The 15470-nt window shown below is 39.2% G+C and overlaps 3 protein-coding genes and 1 non-coding gene across 7 annotated transcripts; 1 reads left to right on the top strand and 3 right to left on the bottom strand.

Annotated features, from left to right (window-relative positions):
- Nucleotides 1-270: 270 nt before the first annotated feature.
- LOC126606067 (U1 spliceosomal RNA) lies at nt 271-433 on the bottom strand. The gene has a single exon (XR_007617105.1). It is a non-coding gene; the product is annotated as a U1 spliceosomal RNA (small nuclear RNA).
- A 97-nt stretch (nt 434-530) lies between these two features.
- LOC126604389 (psbP domain-containing protein 5, chloroplastic-like) lies at nt 531-3039 on the bottom strand. Its single transcript, XM_050271623.1, has 11 exons — nt 2855-3039; nt 2602-2750; nt 2303-2411; nt 2102-2151; nt 1885-1952; nt 1698-1796; nt 1396-1455; nt 1219-1278; nt 1068-1122; nt 906-955; nt 531-818 (listed from the first exon to the last, which is right to left on the bottom strand). The coding sequence occupies exons 1-11, from the start codon at nt 2926-2928 to the stop codon at nt 720-722; spliced, it is 873 nt and encodes a 290-aa protein (XP_050127580.1). The 5' UTR covers nt 2929-3039; the 3' UTR covers nt 531-719.
- Nucleotides 3040-3607: 568 nt separating this feature from the next.
- On the top strand, nt 3608-6545 carry LOC126604391 (polyadenylate-binding protein-interacting protein 5-like). Of its 2 annotated transcripts, XM_050271626.1 has the most exons (4): nt 3608-3790; nt 3978-4252; nt 4654-5112; nt 6098-6545. In XM_050271626.1, the coding sequence occupies exons 3-4, from the start codon at nt 4681-4683 to the stop codon at nt 6233-6235; spliced, it is 570 nt and encodes a 189-aa protein (XP_050127583.1). In that variant the 5' UTR covers nt 3608-3790; nt 3978-4252; nt 4654-4680; the 3' UTR covers nt 6236-6545. The 2 variants fall into 2 exon arrangements, with proteins under 2 accessions (XP_050127583.1, XP_050127582.1); XM_050271625.1 differs by lacking the exon at nt 3978-4252 and having other exon boundaries at nt 3609-3790.
- Nucleotides 6546-7054: 509 nt separating this feature from the next.
- On the bottom strand, nt 7055-14157 carry LOC126604376 (uncharacterized). 3 transcript variants are annotated; one of them, XM_050271603.1, is made up of 6 exons: nt 13967-14157; nt 13136-13346; nt 9628-12059; nt 8862-8982; nt 8349-8408; nt 7055-8249 (listed from the first exon to the last, which is right to left on the bottom strand). In XM_050271603.1, the coding sequence occupies exons 3-6, from the start codon at nt 11973-11975 to the stop codon at nt 7275-7277; spliced, it is 3504 nt and encodes a 1167-aa protein (XP_050127560.1). In that variant the 5' UTR covers nt 11976-12059; nt 13136-13346; nt 13967-14157; the 3' UTR covers nt 7055-7274. The 3 variants fall into 3 exon arrangements, with proteins under 3 accessions (XP_050127560.1, XP_050127561.1, XP_050127559.1); XM_050271604.1 differs by having other exon boundaries at nt 13129-13346; XM_050271602.1 differs by lacking the exon at nt 13136-13346.
- Between the last annotated feature and the right edge of the window lie 1313 nt (nt 14158-15470).

Raw genomic sequence — 15470 nt, forward strand, 5'->3', positions numbered from 1 at the left:
CGGAGCCGACGCGTTTTCCGCCATAGCCGCCGCAGCAACCACCAAAACCGCAGCCGTGCATGTCGATCCAGCCAAAGTCGCACCCCAAACAACACCGCGCCTCACCGAAATCAGCAACCAACCATTACCTTTTTGGAATGCCTATTACCAACCATTACCTTTTTGGAACCATCTTTTTAGTGAGGATCCTAAAAATCTATGAATCATGATTGTACTAAGATTTAGTTAGAGGCCGCACAATTACGAAACAAGATTGTACTAAGATTTAGTTAGGGGCCGCGCGAACGCAGGCCCCCGCTGTCACAAATTATGACATTGGTTCTCCCGCTTGGGGAGACCATAGAGTGGCACCCCTCCTATATGTGCAATGGAGGTTACCAACCCTAGGCCATGGGGCTTCTAGATCCCCCATCGACCCTGTCCAGGTAAGTATGTATCAGCTACCTCTGCCACCGTTTTTATACCCAATCTTCTCACCCCCGCTCTTTGCTCTCAGCCGATGTGGGATTTGTCGAAACACCGAAACAACAGAATCAATCAAATTATGAATAAAATGCAACCAATTGTTACATACAAAATTTGTCATCTACCCTTTACCCATCGTTTACCAAAAGAGAAACACAACGGAATTTAAAGCCAAAATTTTGACGGGAATAGAGTAATTTTGTTCAAAATTTGTGAGTTTTGCGCGAGTGGGACGACAAGATCAAATGAACTTGTCACCAGAATCTCCATGGATCCTTGTATGGAGGAACATAGTTTTCTGTGGGAGGGAGAAGGTGAAATGAAGCTACTGTTTTTTGCAAGATTGGCCCCACCTGCATCACATATAATGTACATAAATACTAAGCTGGAAGCATCAACAAAATTCAACTGAGAGAGAGAGAGAGGGAGAGGAGATTTACTATGTTCCATTGCTTGTTGAGGGTTGAAGCATTTATAGAGTAAAAGTAACCTGCAATTGAGTTTTCGCAGTATTCAAAAAGAGGTTCTAGAGTGTAATATTAACCCAATAAGAACATAGCAAATGCATTTTCTAGTCGAAACACACATAAGTAGTTTCCTACCATCTCGTTCAGTTGTTGAAGCCACATAGTGTCTGTAATTGGTAGATTCGTCAGCCTGCACGATTTGCAACTGTTGTAAGAATCAGGAAGAAACCAGAACAGTATATCAAATATTTCTTCACCGAAAACTGATGTTATAAAGAATGCTTACAGTTTTTGTGGGTGCCTTTCGAACAAGGTACTCATAGTACCAGTATGGCCGACCATCAATCTGTGGAAATAACAATGAGCCAAGCTTCATATGCATATACATATTACATTGTTACCAAGTCGATTTTAGAATGATGGCTTCAGCCACTTAAAACCAAATAGGGGGCGGCAATCTTACTTCACCACAGTGTGCATCGAGAACTTGACTCTCAGCCTGGCGCTGAGTTGAGGTGACACGCTGCAGAAACTGTAGCATGTGAGTTCAAATAAACATCATCCCATCCAACCACAATACTCAAAAGCAGAACAATACTCTCTCAAACGTCAATTAGGTACATTTGAGTGCTCCATCCCATCCAACCACAATACTCTTTTTTACAGACTACACTCAAGAAAATTGAAGGCAAATCGGTTTAACAGATGTTTACTAATCAGCCTTAAAACCAAATGCTTTTAGAAAATATCCGGGTGGAACATTACCAATGCGGACTTGTCTGCCAAAACAGAATCAGCAACGTCTTTTGCAGTCCATGTACTCTTGTCTTGTGATTTTATAATCTTTGAATTCGGGGGACCTATCTGAATCAAAGGAAATTAAATTATAAGCATTCGCAAAGTAACGAAAGGGATTTTGCATTTAACAACCAGTGATCTTATCAGGAGTTACCGAAATGGAAATGATGAGGTTATCAACAATGTCAACGCGCTCAGAAACAATGCGCAGGCGTGCATCAGCTGCATAAGACATAAAACAGTGTCCAGTGAGAATGTACAAGATCGGCGTTCATGACCATTACCAAAATCCGGGTACAGATATATGGTAACCCAGAAAATATAAAAGAAGATGTAAAACTTCATCACTCTACTTATGAAGCTGAACTTACGAGATAATGGTGCTGCTGATGAATAACGCTCTGGCTTTCTCGATTCCACCCTTGAAACAGATGAAAAGAGTCAGGTTCCTACAAATTATATGCCCACGACAATTCCGAAGAATTCCACTAGTTTGCTTTTGTGCTAAGGAAAAAGAAAATTCACACCAGAAACTAATATCAGCATTTCAATTGAAGGGGAAAAATGCATACCACTTGAAAAGGGCCTTCTTGGATGGCAACTCCATTGGGTATAGATAAGAATATGAATTTATTTCATCAAAAAATGGAGCCATTTTCAAGTCTGCCTCTGCAAGGGACCCTGCAACATCGGATTTTATGAGCAGAAGTGCTTCCTACAAATAAAACACTTCTAGTTCTAGAAAAAGAGGTTTATGTGCACAAGTGCTTCCCACAAAAGCAGTTCCCAAAGCAAAAAACCAACCCATGCAATTTCAGTAACTGTAAAATCAAGTGACCAAAACACCAAAGTGTGAATTGAGAAAGTTCACCTGGAGATGGTGAGACTAGTAAAACAGGAGCAGAAATGCCAAACATGAGCAACTCTCTTCTGCCAACCCCATTTTCCAAACTGGGTTTTGAGTTGGCACTTGAACTTAATTTCCATTTGTTCTGCTGCATCACAACTCTACCTTGCTCTCTAAAGTACCAATAAAAATAAGAATTTAGGAAGATAATTAAATAAAAAAATACATAGAACATAAATATATAAAAAAATAAATTCATAGATATTACAGAAAGTACCTCAGAAGGAGATTGGAAGGAAGAAGATGGTTGGATGTGAAGAGAGAGAGGGAAGGAGAGAGGAGAACCACCATTGTATTTGTTGCTCTCTTCTTTCTTTTGCCTTGCTTTGAGTTTTCTTTCTCTCTTGCCTTCTTCCTTCTGTTGCCTCATCCACTCAATTGTCCCAATCCCAACAAATGTTGAAAATCCAGTTTATTTTAACTGTTGTATCCTTGTAATAAAGAGGGTATTTTGGTCTCATTACCCACTGCCCAATCACACTCTGCCACGTAGTGGTGCCTAGCCATGAAACCAAATGCAATGTAGTTTTTTTAGACCGACCACGTGTGATATATTATAACATTCATACTTCGTAATCCGAAATACTATGAAACAAAAACTATTCCAGAAACAATAATTTTCGTTGTCATACTTACAATTTGAAAAAAAAACTTCTTTAAAAAACACTTCTACTCATAATCATTTTTATTGCAGACGTTTTAACTAGGAGCATGTTGAAATTTTAAATAAGTCCAAAAAAGCTATAAACTTTTACCGTCAAACTTCGTTAAAAACGTTTTTAATAACATAACATGCATCTGTAACAACAACGTCACGAAAAAGTGTAACAGTAAATTTCTTTCCAACGGAAAAGAGTTATCCGTGTTTCCAAACAGGGTGCCAAAAAGTTTATAGTAAATCCAGTAAAACGTCCGTGTCAAATTGTCAATGTTATACAAAGTGAATAGTCTTTATATTATTCTGGGCTTCCCTTTCTAAAACACACCAAAATATAGAAAGAGAATTCCCCAAAATTTGTTCCACTTTTCCTCTCTCTCTCTCTCTCTCTCTCTCTCTCTCATTTCGTCCTCACAGCGATCTCGGAAATTAGGGTTTCAGGGACTCCGGGCGTTTCATTTGCTTCTCTGGAATTTGAAGATCGCCTCGCACTCGGTGAGCTTATGCCATTGATATTGATTCATGCTGTTGATATTTTTATTGATCTTTGTCGTTATTCGGTTTCAAAGTTACGGTGATTCGTGTTTGGGAATTGCTTTTTTCTTGATATGAGTCGAGTTGATTGTCTGAAGTTTTTGCAATTTTGTTGATCTGTTTGTGTGTTTTGTGTATGAACATGGAGGTGTTCTTGCTGGACTAGGGAAGAGGGAAGGTTTAGGTGATTGAGGAAAGTGAGATTTTATGCTTAATTGCTTGAATTTTGATGAGAAAACCAGTAATCGGATGTGGATTTTGATTAAAGTGAATCTTGTCTGCAGGTTATTTGCTTAAATCGTATATTTTTTTTTGTTTGAGGAAATTGGACAGTTGGATGTGAATTGAGCATTGGATAGTGATCTGATATTGTCTTAAGTCGATCTTCGTGTGTACTTAGAATTGAGTTCTTGATAAGTAGAGGTACTAACTTTGACTGGCTCTGTTTGTAAAGGATTATGGATTTGGTAATTATTGTGATTAAACACACACAGAGTGTTTGTTTTTGCAATATCTTTCCTCAAGAGATTCCTCTCGTCATGTAATAAAGATCAAAGATATGATATGGGATCGATCCCAGCCTCCTAATGCTAAATATGGTTTCATATTTTGCTAGTAACACTCTCACCGCTAACTGAAAGTTCTTGGTACAACAGTTAATTTGTGCTTTGAGTAACTTCACAATAATGAACCAGGATACTTGTGGAACCCCCGTCTTTTTTTAAATATTGGCTTATTTTGGCATGGAAGCTTAGCATTTTTGTTTCTTCAATGATTATATTCTTAATGTTGTCTGATAATATCGGGTTTTCCGGTTCTTTTAGAGTGGCAGATTTTTATGATTTAAGACCATGAAGCCAGGACTTTCTTCTTTGAATCCCTACGCAGCAGCATACATTCCAATCTCCAAGAGGGAGACAGATGATAGAACTTTTGTGACAACGAAAGATTCTAGCCACAGCAATGAGTCAGTCTGGTTTGGGAACCCTCAAAATTTTACCCAGAATCAACACCATAGCAAAGCTTATCTTCAATCTGATGCCCCAGGGACTGCAACACTCCAGAGTCCAAAGTCTTATGCTGTAAAGAGCTACCCTGCCCATGACTCTTATGGTTCATTTTCGCAGAATATGAATAAAGTGTCAGAAAATGAAGACTTTGATATGGATATGGAATTTCTCGGACTGTCATTTCCTGGTATATCTGATCAGTCCCTTAGTGATGTTTATTTGGCGAATAGGGGTGACCTGGATGCCACCATTGACATGCTGAACCAACTTGAGGTGACTTTCATTTTTTTGTTTAATGTTGGTGTTGTTAAATATTCTTCTTTTGGAAAATATCATACATTATCCTCTGCCATCAGTCCACTACTTTAATGTTTGTTGTGCATTAGGTAAATACTCAAATACTGTTGCTCACAATTCGATAACAGTTGAATATTTAGGGTACCTGTTTATTTAGAGCACTTCAGGTTGTGATGTTGTATCATTTATAACAGGTCAAAACTCGAAAGTCTATCCAATTTGAAGCACAATTGTGCATGTGCTGTGAGTTTATGACCCACCTCGTGTCACCTTTCTTCAAGGAAAATGAATAATCCTCCTTTCCTTCAACATATTTCTCTTTTGCAAGTTTGCAAGTTTTTTGTACTTTGCATGCTTTGGCATGGTTGAATAGTGCAAATAGTGTGTGATTCATTTGGCTTATAATTACAGTAATGTGTTTTGTATATCTGCTGTATTTCTCTGACATGGTAGAAGTCCTTTTCTACTGTAAGTGTTTGGTTCTTTGCGATATGTCTTATATGTGTGGAAATTGTATTCCTGAGCGAAGAATCGTCTTGTTTCATTGATATGATGGAATATTGGACTGGTAATGATTGGCTAGTACAGTATTATTTGCTTATTGATTCTTGTTATTCATTGATATTGTCTTGTTTCGAGCCAATCAATGCCCATTCTTTTATTTGCTTACTACAGTGTTTGCATAAGACACAGATAGAGTGCAGCGAACATTTTGTTTGGTTGCAACTCAAGCGAAGTTTTATTCTGAACTTGATACAGTTAGAACATACTGGAATATTCATCTCTGGGTGTTTGTTACCTTTAACATTAACATCAAACATATTGGAATACGGTTTTTATGTTTATGATTATCAGCACAGAAATAAACTCTGCGCCTGACTTACATGTTTTATTATTTACCTTTATCAGCATTTCATTTAACTTTGTCACTCATCCCAAAAATCTCTGTTTCTTACTACAGTTCTGTGTAGTCGAGTCTTCTGAAGGTCTTCCAGACACTCTGGACATTGGAGATGTTTCTGAATCTGGGTTGGCAGGCAATAGTGCATGGAAGCCGAAGAACGTAGCAGGTGAAGCCAGCGGTTCACCCAAATCGTAGCTCCCAAGCTCGTCTTCAGTTTTATTGTGTGGGTAACAAAGAAATGTCAATTGTTTTACTCTTTTGACATGTTTGGTTTTATGGTTACAAGAAGTATACAAATAGAGGATCGTCTCGTGGGGGAGGCCGAGGCCGAGGCCGAGGCACACATAGTTTGACGATACATGGTTATGGTTGTATAGTTGTTAGATGTTTGTGTTGTTAACTCTCATGTTTTTAGACACCTTGAGGTTTTATGAGCCAAAAAGCTCACACTGCAATTTTCATGCAACTCGGTTTTTTTCTCCAAATGAAAGTGATTTGCAATTTTCTTTGGCGCCTTAAAAGCTTCGATATAGCGGAAAATGTTTGGCTTCTCATGGTTCCATGAGTTGAGGTGTGCACATCACAATTCGATACTCTGAAGGGACTTTCATAGCATACATACACCATCACTGTGGCGTTCCACTCTGCCCCGCCCTGAAAGTTGAAACCCTTTACACTTCTTGAATGGACGCTTTGGACCCGATCCAAACTTTTAACGATTTTAACCCTTTGAGTGAAGCACGGTTTGCAGATAACATCTCCCCCGAAAATATAACTAGAATATATACAAAACAAAATGTGAGGGTGATTTACATCCATCAAACGCGGTCTTAAACCATTTCCGACAATCAAAAATGTTCCTAGATCGTACAAACGCTTTTAGAAAAAGCGAGCATGTATTTCTTTAAAAGGCCCTTCTAAGTACTTTTCTAGAAAGTAAGTTTTAATTCAAATTTCAAGATTTTTATAACAAACGTGCTTCCTCGAGCATGAGTGTTTCTTACAGAAGCAGTCTTAAACGAAAGAATAACTTGAATGTTTAAAAAATGTTGTGCAGCTAAATGCCTAGTTTTGGTTTATGGTTACTTTGTCTAACAACACTAGCAAAGCTTAAAGCTCACGTTTGTGTTTGGAAAACGCTTACACAAGGAAAAATATCCCTGACACTACTAAGGAAACGATTTAATTTACAAAAACACAGAAAAAAAAAACAAAGGGAAAGAATAAAATAAAATCAAAACCCTCTACTTTTAGGAACATTTTGCCGCCAGGCTATCCCCGGCTGAGCAGCCGTTCCTCTATCTGGTTCGCCATAAAACTGACCAGCTCTCTGCGCCGGTGGTGGCGGAGCCCACCAGCCTTGCTGCATAGGAACATTAGAATTTTGTACGTTGGGTGCCATCGGTTGAAGAGACTGCGGCTGGTTTGCTAAACTCATATGGGCTGCCGGCATTTGTTGCTGGTAACTGTTCAGCGGCGGCCGCGGTTGCAAACGCTGGTACTGAGATTGGGGTTGGGAAGGTACATTAGGCTGCCACTCCGGGATGTCATCGTCATCGTCATTCCACGGATGAACTGCAACACTACTTGCCTGATGAAACGTATTACTACTACTACTAACACTATTGTTTTGTCCATATTTTTGTATCAGCTCTCTCATTTGATCTACAGGGCGAGAAGGGGTATGGGACTTGGGGTACAAGGGTGGCGCCGCCATTCCAGGCCCCCTAGATGAGGGCCTCTGGGCAGAAAACTGATTCGACCCACCAGTGAAATTGAATTCAGGGAGATCATCTTCGTCCCGAGAAGCACCAGGGCCAAACCCGGGAGGAACATCGTCGTCGTCGTCATCCTGTGCAGGTGTAGTGTGGGTGGGAGGTAAGGGCCGGGACTGAGCCGGCTTAGATGTGTAGTTGGTATCGTGCTGCTGTCTCCTAGAAGATGTAGTAGTAGTAGTAGTAGTAGCAGAAAACTGTTGCTTTTTCGAAATGTGTTTGTGGTGAGAGGATTTGGGCGAAGTTAATTTTCTCCAGACAATAACACCGAGGAGGCCATTATCAATAGTGTTAAGTGCCTCAACGTGCCCCTTGTCAATAATCTTGCTGAGCATGTCTACGGTTTTATTATGGGGAGGGCAAAAATAAATTTCCACGCCCGAACACGGCTCAGAAAAACCGACTCTCTCATCCGTTACGTACGACTCAGCCACCTGCACGGCGGAACACAAGTTTTAGTATCAAATTAACAGACGCATGTTGGTGAATGGGATTTTGCAGACGGATCTGGATCCGCGTTTGATGTTGTTTACCTCACGAATGCTTTCACATTCCGTTTCCGACGACCCCTCATCCGGAACAAAATGCACGACCTGCACAAAACGAACATCAGTAGGCTGCAGCTCTATCATACAAAAATTAAATTTCCAACGACAAAAAGAAAATCTAATCCATGCGACATTTTGGTACAATCTTCGTTTGAAGGTTAATTACGTTCCCAAGTGATTAATTTTCATTCGCCCGTCCAAAACAAAGGCTGTAAATACCGACGGTAATTCAAGCACAAAACAATTTAACACAAGTGTCTTGAATCCGTCTTAGAAGCTGACCGAATTCGTTAGAAACTTCAAAATCGTTTTCCCTTTTCTTTAATTTTGTATTCGCGGATTCAATGAATTGACCAAACTGCCCAGAAAAGAGAATGCACTGCACGATAGAACTAAGCGATCTCCAAAACCAAGTTTTCTAAATGTTTCCTTTTTTGAGTTATCACAGAATAACATAATACAAGAATCTGTAAACAATAAAAATAAACTTGGAGATACCATGACTGCACGACTTCGGGATTGTGGCAGCTCTTGCAGGAACTTCTCAAAAGCATCGAGTCTGACTCTTCCCTTGATATCAAGACAATCAGGCCACTCTTTTGCTGTGGTTTTTTCACCGCTGCAACAGAAATTTGGATTAGCATGAATCAGAAACAAGGACATTAGAGTTTAATACGGATTGCAGAATGCTTGAAAGCTTTACATTTGGCAAATACATGTGTGCATGTATGCATGCAATTTGCAATACCAAACAAAACACCCTTTTTGTCCAAGTATCAAACATAAATTAATCAAAGTCGATCTCCTAAATTTACCGAATTTCAATTCGAGTATCATCTTTAGTTTCAATTAGTTACTTCAGTTGAGCCATATTACTATCAAACAAAACACAAGCATGGCCCTCTATACACAGATGAAAAAGAAGAGGGAGCAGAACCTAAAGTAGAATAAAAAAGAACATCTATCACAAACCCGTCACGGCACTAGTCCACCTATACTGCACCCTGGCATAGTTCTAATAAGGTCCACATGTAAATTTAACTTCAAAGAGTCTCTCCAAATATGGCTAATAACCATTCATGACTCAGAATGAGGAAGTTCAAGACAGAAACATAATACTCAGACATGCAATAAACTTTGATTAAAAGAGCAGTCCACCAATGCAGTGGACTATCCACACACACAGTCTTCTTTGAACAAATCTGTACACAGGAAATGCAGAACAAGGAGAATTTACTACAATACGAATGTTTAAAAGACAAACCTTTTATAGATTCCGATAACAGAGGCCATGGGTGAAAGATTCAGTTGCAGGGAACCACTCCAAACACGTTCACCCTTCGGTGTGCCAACTAGTCTAGATACTGATTTTTCAGGACTGTCTCTGGATTTCACATCGGCACTCACATCACAGGATTTTATATCTGCACTATCACTGGTTTTCATAACAGAATGACTGTCAGTTTTGTTTCCGGCAGGATTGTCTGTATTGATCACAGCAGGACTGTCAGTTTTGATCACAGTAGGACTGTCGGTTTTTATCATAGCAGGACTGCCACCAGTTTTCAAGTCAGCATCTGACTTTGTATCTGTTGTGCAACTATCATCAACCTTCTGTGGAGAGGCGTTAACGGTATCTTTGGGACTTGGTACTGAAGACTTCGATTCAGAGACTGTCTCGGAGTCATCCCTGTCTGAGGTGGGTGTAACTTTCTCAGGGAGAATCTCGAATGGTGGTTCTGTGTCCAAGGATTCCATGAACTCATCTAGGGAGACAATTGGAGGAAGATCCTTCAATCCATCATCCACCATAAGGCCTTGCATTAAATCAGTAGCTTCAGTAGAAGGAATGGTAAAGGGGTAGACACTTCTGTCTTCAGTATTACTCTTCTCACCTGCAGCATTCACTTTGTCCTTGGGTTTATTGGGTTTTGAAGGGGTAGACACTTCTGTCTCCTTGCTTCTTGGTTCACTATGATTATGTGATGTTGCATCCAGTGGGATATCAACTGAAGCACTATCATATTGTTCAACTTCAACTTCACCCTTATGTGTTTTTTTCACTAAACGTCTCATATCAACTTCCGAATCTGGTAAAACAACCATTTGTGCTAGCTCTTCAGCCTTTGCCATCCGCCATTCAGAAAGCTCCTTTGAAGCAAGTTCTTCTGCAGTCATTGAACATAATCGTTCTGGAGGTATTTCTCCAGACATAACTCTCTCCCTTAGTTCTGGATTATTACGATCTTTTAGATTGAACAAAAGGGACCTTCCCTTCTCTTTATACTTCTTATTCACACCTCCAAATAGTTTGAATAGTTCTGCTTCAATTCTAAAGGCTAACTCTTCTGGAGACTGAACTACTTGTTCTTCTGGGGGTCCACCCATTTCCTCAAGATCCAACATCTCTTCTTCAGCAGGTTGAATTTCCTTCCTTCCTTCCATTTCCATTTCAGAATCCAAAACCCAGGACAGCCCATTTCCCTGCAAAAGTTCATCTTTGACAAACAAGTTGTCACTAAATGAAACATTTTCATGAGGAAAAATATTACTTGACTGGAATTCATTCCCATCGCATATTGAGGTCAATGTGGAAACATTTGTAGTTGCATCAGCCAAATGTCTTTGGCCTGCACCTTCATCATTAGTTTTCATAATAGAACAAGTTTCAGCGGATGGAGAATTCTCCTTAGGCTCTTCAGATTCAGGTTTAAAAGGATGAGAGCCAGGTTGGGGAGCTTCCTGTGTTTGCTCCTGAATTGCTCCAGCCTCCCCCTGAGACTTCTTTCTAGAATCCACATATTTATCTTGCTGCTGATTAACCAATTCCAATGCAGCCGCTAACGATTCCCTCATCTTGGACCTTACGGACTCAAATGATTCATTTTGAAGCTTTCGAGTTGGTTGTATCCGCGGTGTTTGATTCTTTTGACTAGAAGACCGCTGAGACCCAGACCTACCAGAAAAGGATTCCATCTTTACCATTTTCTTATTCGGCACTGGCGAATGAGGAGATCCTGGCACATTTTGCGCAGCCTCCATGGACTCCAGCTTTACCATTTTCTTATTTGCAGCTGGCAAACGAGGTGATCCTGGAGCATTGTGCACAGATCCCATTTCTACAGCTCTTCTGTTTGATACAGGCCCTTGCTGCAGCCATGGTCTATGTTCCATATATGCCACACGCTTGTTTGGCATTGACAACTGAGGTGCCTCTGGATTATTAGTCATGGGTTCCAATGTCGCCTTTCGCTTTATTGTTGACAACTGATGTGAATCGTTGGCCAATGATCCAAGCTCTCCCAGTTGATTGCTAGGTGTTGAAATTTTCGGTGAACCAAGATTCCCATTCGCATTAGCAATGTGTCCCATTTGGAAGTATGACATTGATAAGCCATGTGACCCAGGATTGTCAGGCACAGGATCCAGCATCAGTTCCATTTGCTGATTTGTTACTGAAAGGTTCTGTGACTCGGGGTTACTAGATACAGAACTCATCCCTGCCATTTGAAATTCTGGTATTGATGAGTCCATACCTTTCAAAATGGGGTCCATCTGAGGCATTTCCATGCTTGATATTGGCAACCGTGGTGACAGAAGATTGTTTGACATGCTAGATCAGAACATCAAGTTTCCTGACACTCCCAGTTTGCTCCTAGTCTTCAAGAGGTGCAACTCCAAAGAGAAACATATAAACTGCGATAGAAGAGAAAAGAACTGATCAGAACATGTTCTTCCTTTAACAACGAAAAACGAACAAAGAAAATACAACAAAACTCAGTTCATTAAATTCACAGCGATTTAGACCTCAAAAATATATAGAACACGAAGGGAGAGCAAAGATCAAAAGGGAACTAGTGCATCTAATCAGTAGGTACATATGCGTGAATTGAAGGGCGAAAACCATAAATAAAAGAACACAAACCCAGTATATAACAACCATTTAGGGTACCTAGGGGACCTTTTTTCAAACACAAATTTCCTAATATTGGGTAGTTAATAACACAGACAAAACAGGTAAGCTGCTTGGAGTGCCAATATTGAGAGGCTCAATGGGTTTCAAGTCTACCAAATAGACACGGCTCATTGAAGTTCAAGCCCTGTAGTAGAATTCTCAGGGACACGACCAGAAACAGAGGTTTCTAAGCAAAAACATTAACCCAAATAATTACATCTTTCTGTATCAAAACTTTGAAACTTCCATTCTGTAGTCAGTATTCGCAACTCAGAACTCAATACGAAAAATAGACATTTAGAACTGGTTAGCACTTTCCTAACCAGTCCCTAAACCAAATGATGATGGAAGCTGAATTTCATCTCTCAACGAGACTTCATGTTGAGCTACCGATTGTGTATGATAAAACCCCTTTTAAACTAACTTAAAAAATTGTATAAAAACTTTCTTTGAGTTTTAGATATCCTCCAAACTTAAAAGTATATCAAATTAATTATTTACTTATATTCCCCAATTGTTGCTTTTGTCTTTGAACCCGGAATAACATGGCTGGAGAATCTGGGCAGCTCAGTAGACAATCATGCTTATTCACATTAAAATTCCGAATTCCAAAAACATTCAATTTATTAAGCTGGGATTACTGATTGCACAAGCTCTCTCTGTTCTCTTGGGGGCCAAAGCACAGGCAACAATGAACGGGGGTGGAAGCCCCTTTACAACCCGTGAAACCGAAACAATCACAAATCCACTGGAGAAAGACAAGGATTTCGAGCCAGTAGAAAGAAAAAATCTGGAAGCAGCAAGACCGACCCTATACCAGTTTAGGCAGGTCTTTTAGCACTCCAGTTTCCCGTGAATCAACACCTTGCGGGCCACATCGATTGAGCATTGAACTGGTGTTGATTTCTTCATGACAGGGTACAATAACCCTCAAGGAAATTCTTCATTTTTGCTAAAGCAAGTCCACCATTGAGGTCCCAGAGCTTCTCAAATATTGGCAAAGCAGCACCCAACATTGCATACAAAAACTGCCCAACCAGTAAATCCACCAGCTTAAGGTAATCTCTTTTGTCACATATTCAAAAAAAAAAAACAAACAAATTAAAAAGAGAAAGGAAGAAGAATCTACAATACACCAACTCTTTTCCCTCTACAGAACAAGAGTATGCACAATCGACTCTTCTGGGAAAATCTACGAAAACTTACTCAAGAAGCATAGATTGTTCTTCAAGAAAACATATTACATACATAAAGGGGTCTTCTTTCATGGAAGAAAAACGTGTCTTAACATTCCAAAGTCGTCAATCTTCATAAAAAGTACTACCAAAAAACCCTAATTTTAAACACACCAGCAAAAACAATTCAACTAGACTCGACCCGAATGCGAAGAAAAACACAAAAAAATTAATAAACATACGTAAAAACAAAAACAAAAAAAAAACTAAACGGTTATTATCTCATTCACCAACATAAAAACTAAAAACTGAATCAACCCACATCAATCCAAATCCAAAAAGCCCTAATTTCAAAACCAACAGCAAAACCAGCATGAAATGACTAATATCAAATCGAAACGACAGCAATCGCATCCAGAAACACAAAATCCAATCAGAAATTACCACCAATCTAATCTAGACCGTATACTTACATGAACAAAATGGAGCGGCGGTCGGATAAACTGATCGGCGATTGGGCGGTGAAGCTTTGTGCGAGCTGAGCTGAGGAGGAGAGTCGGCTGGAGTGGTGAGGATTAGGTTTTGGGTGGGTCTGGAAGATTCGACAGAGCGGAAAATAGAAAACCCTAATTATATAAAAAGAACTTAAAAATCTGAATGGGAGGAGTCTAGGAGATCGTATATATATCGAGTTGGAGCGCCGAAGAGCGCTTCTGTAGATTAAGGGTGAGTTGCCACGTGTGGTACCCGCCATCTGGATCCATGGCCCACTTTAGATAACGCCCTCACTCATCGTGGGACCATTAGGCCTAAGAGCATCCCAATGACAGCTTTATCATCCACGAGGCTATCACATTTCCAACGTTAGAGAGAAATTTAATTCCGAATGAGCTAAAAAATTGGGCTAGATCTACCATTCTTTTTCTGGGTAGCATAAAATCGGGCTGCATCTAACCCTAAAAAACAGTGGGTCCATAAAAAAAGTAGTAGTAACCCATGTGAGCAAAATTATATAATTCTCCATCCACTTACGAATACACTTATACTCTCTTTTTATTATTTTTTTAATTCTTTTTTCTTACTTATTTTTCTTGCAATTTGGCTAATTAATGATTGTTTTAAATTCCATAAGAATTAAAATTTGAAATTGATTTAACGATCATGGGCATTGATGGATGAAATTTTCAAATAATTTTTTTCAAAATTGTATGATACTAATTTACTAATTGGTGCTAAGTAAATTGTTATGTTATACATGAAAATCAAATTATTTCAGAGGTCAAAGTGGGGGTTTGTTTCTTTCAATGAAAATTGAGATAAAGGAATCTAATCTAACGAACGATTTATAAGTGATGAAATCTAACTTTGTCACAATTTGAACGTTTTAGGTTGAAGGATTCATAAAAAAAATTTTAAAAAAAATTAAGATAGCAAGTTCAAAAATCAACTTAAGAAAAGCTAACACAAAAAAAAAAAAAAAAAAAAAAATCATCGCTTAATCAAATTACTATATAAATAAATATATATAGCCCCATATAAAGCCCAAAAGATATAGTCCCTCATTGGGAGAGATTCTTTTATAAAACTCCAAAGATTCCTTGGAGCTCTAAAATTGGCTATATCCACCACTTTTCCAACCCCATATAGAGCCCCTCACTAGGGATGCTCTAACAATTTATTACACGACATGTTAACCCTATACGAAAACACAAGTTTCAGATCAACTTGTCAACGAGTTTGATTGTTATCAAGTAACTCGGTAAAAACACGTTAAAGTGTATTGTCGTTATTGGATCACCTGCTAAGAGTACGATAAAATAGTATTTGTCAAATCTAGACATTATGCATGGTAATTTTTTGCATAACCCGTTAACCTGACGTGAAACCACACAACCCGTTAACGATTAGGTCATTATGGGTCACCTGTTAACAAACTTGTTAAGATAACAAGTACGACAAGAAAACAATACGAACACG

Source organism: Malus sylvestris, chromosome 15 (assembly GCF_916048215.2).
Source record: "Malus sylvestris chromosome 15, drMalSylv7.2, whole genome shotgun sequence".
NCBI lineage: Eukaryota > Viridiplantae > Streptophyta > Magnoliopsida > Rosales > Rosaceae > Malus > Malus sylvestris.

Bases quoted from the DNA above. Each gene is read 5' to 3' on its own strand.
- LOC126604391 (XM_050271626.1), top strand. From the start codon at position 4,681: ATGAAGCCAGGACTTTCTTCTTTGAATCCCTACGCAGCAGCATACATT. The intron at 5,113-6,097 runs GTGACTTTCATT...TTCTTACTACAG, and splicing joins ACATGCTGAACCAACTTGAG to TTCTGTGTAGTCGAGTCTTC.
- LOC126604376 (XM_050271602.1), bottom strand. From the start codon at position 11,975: ATGTCAAACAATCTTCTGTCACCACGGTTGCCAATATCAAGCATGGAA. The intron at 8,983-9,627 runs GTTTGTCTTTTA...TTTCTGTTGCAG, and splicing joins GTTATCGGAATCTATAAAAG to CGGTGAAAAAACCACAGCAA. The intron at 8,250-8,348 runs GTAAACAACATC...TCCGCCGTGCAG, and splicing joins AATGTGAAAGCATTCGTGAG to GTGGCTGAGTCGTACGTAAC.
- LOC126604389 (XM_050271623.1), bottom strand. From the start codon at position 2,928: ATGGTGGTTCTCCTCTCTCCTTCCCTCTCTCTCTTCACATCCAACCAT. The intron at 1,279-1,395 runs GTAAGATTGCCG...TTATTTCCACAG, and splicing joins TCGATGCACACTGTGGTGAA to ATTGATGGTCGGCCATACTG. The intron at 1,123-1,218 runs GTAAGCATTCTT...CAAATCGTGCAG, and splicing joins GAAAGGCACCCACAAAAACT to GCTGACGAATCTACCAATTA.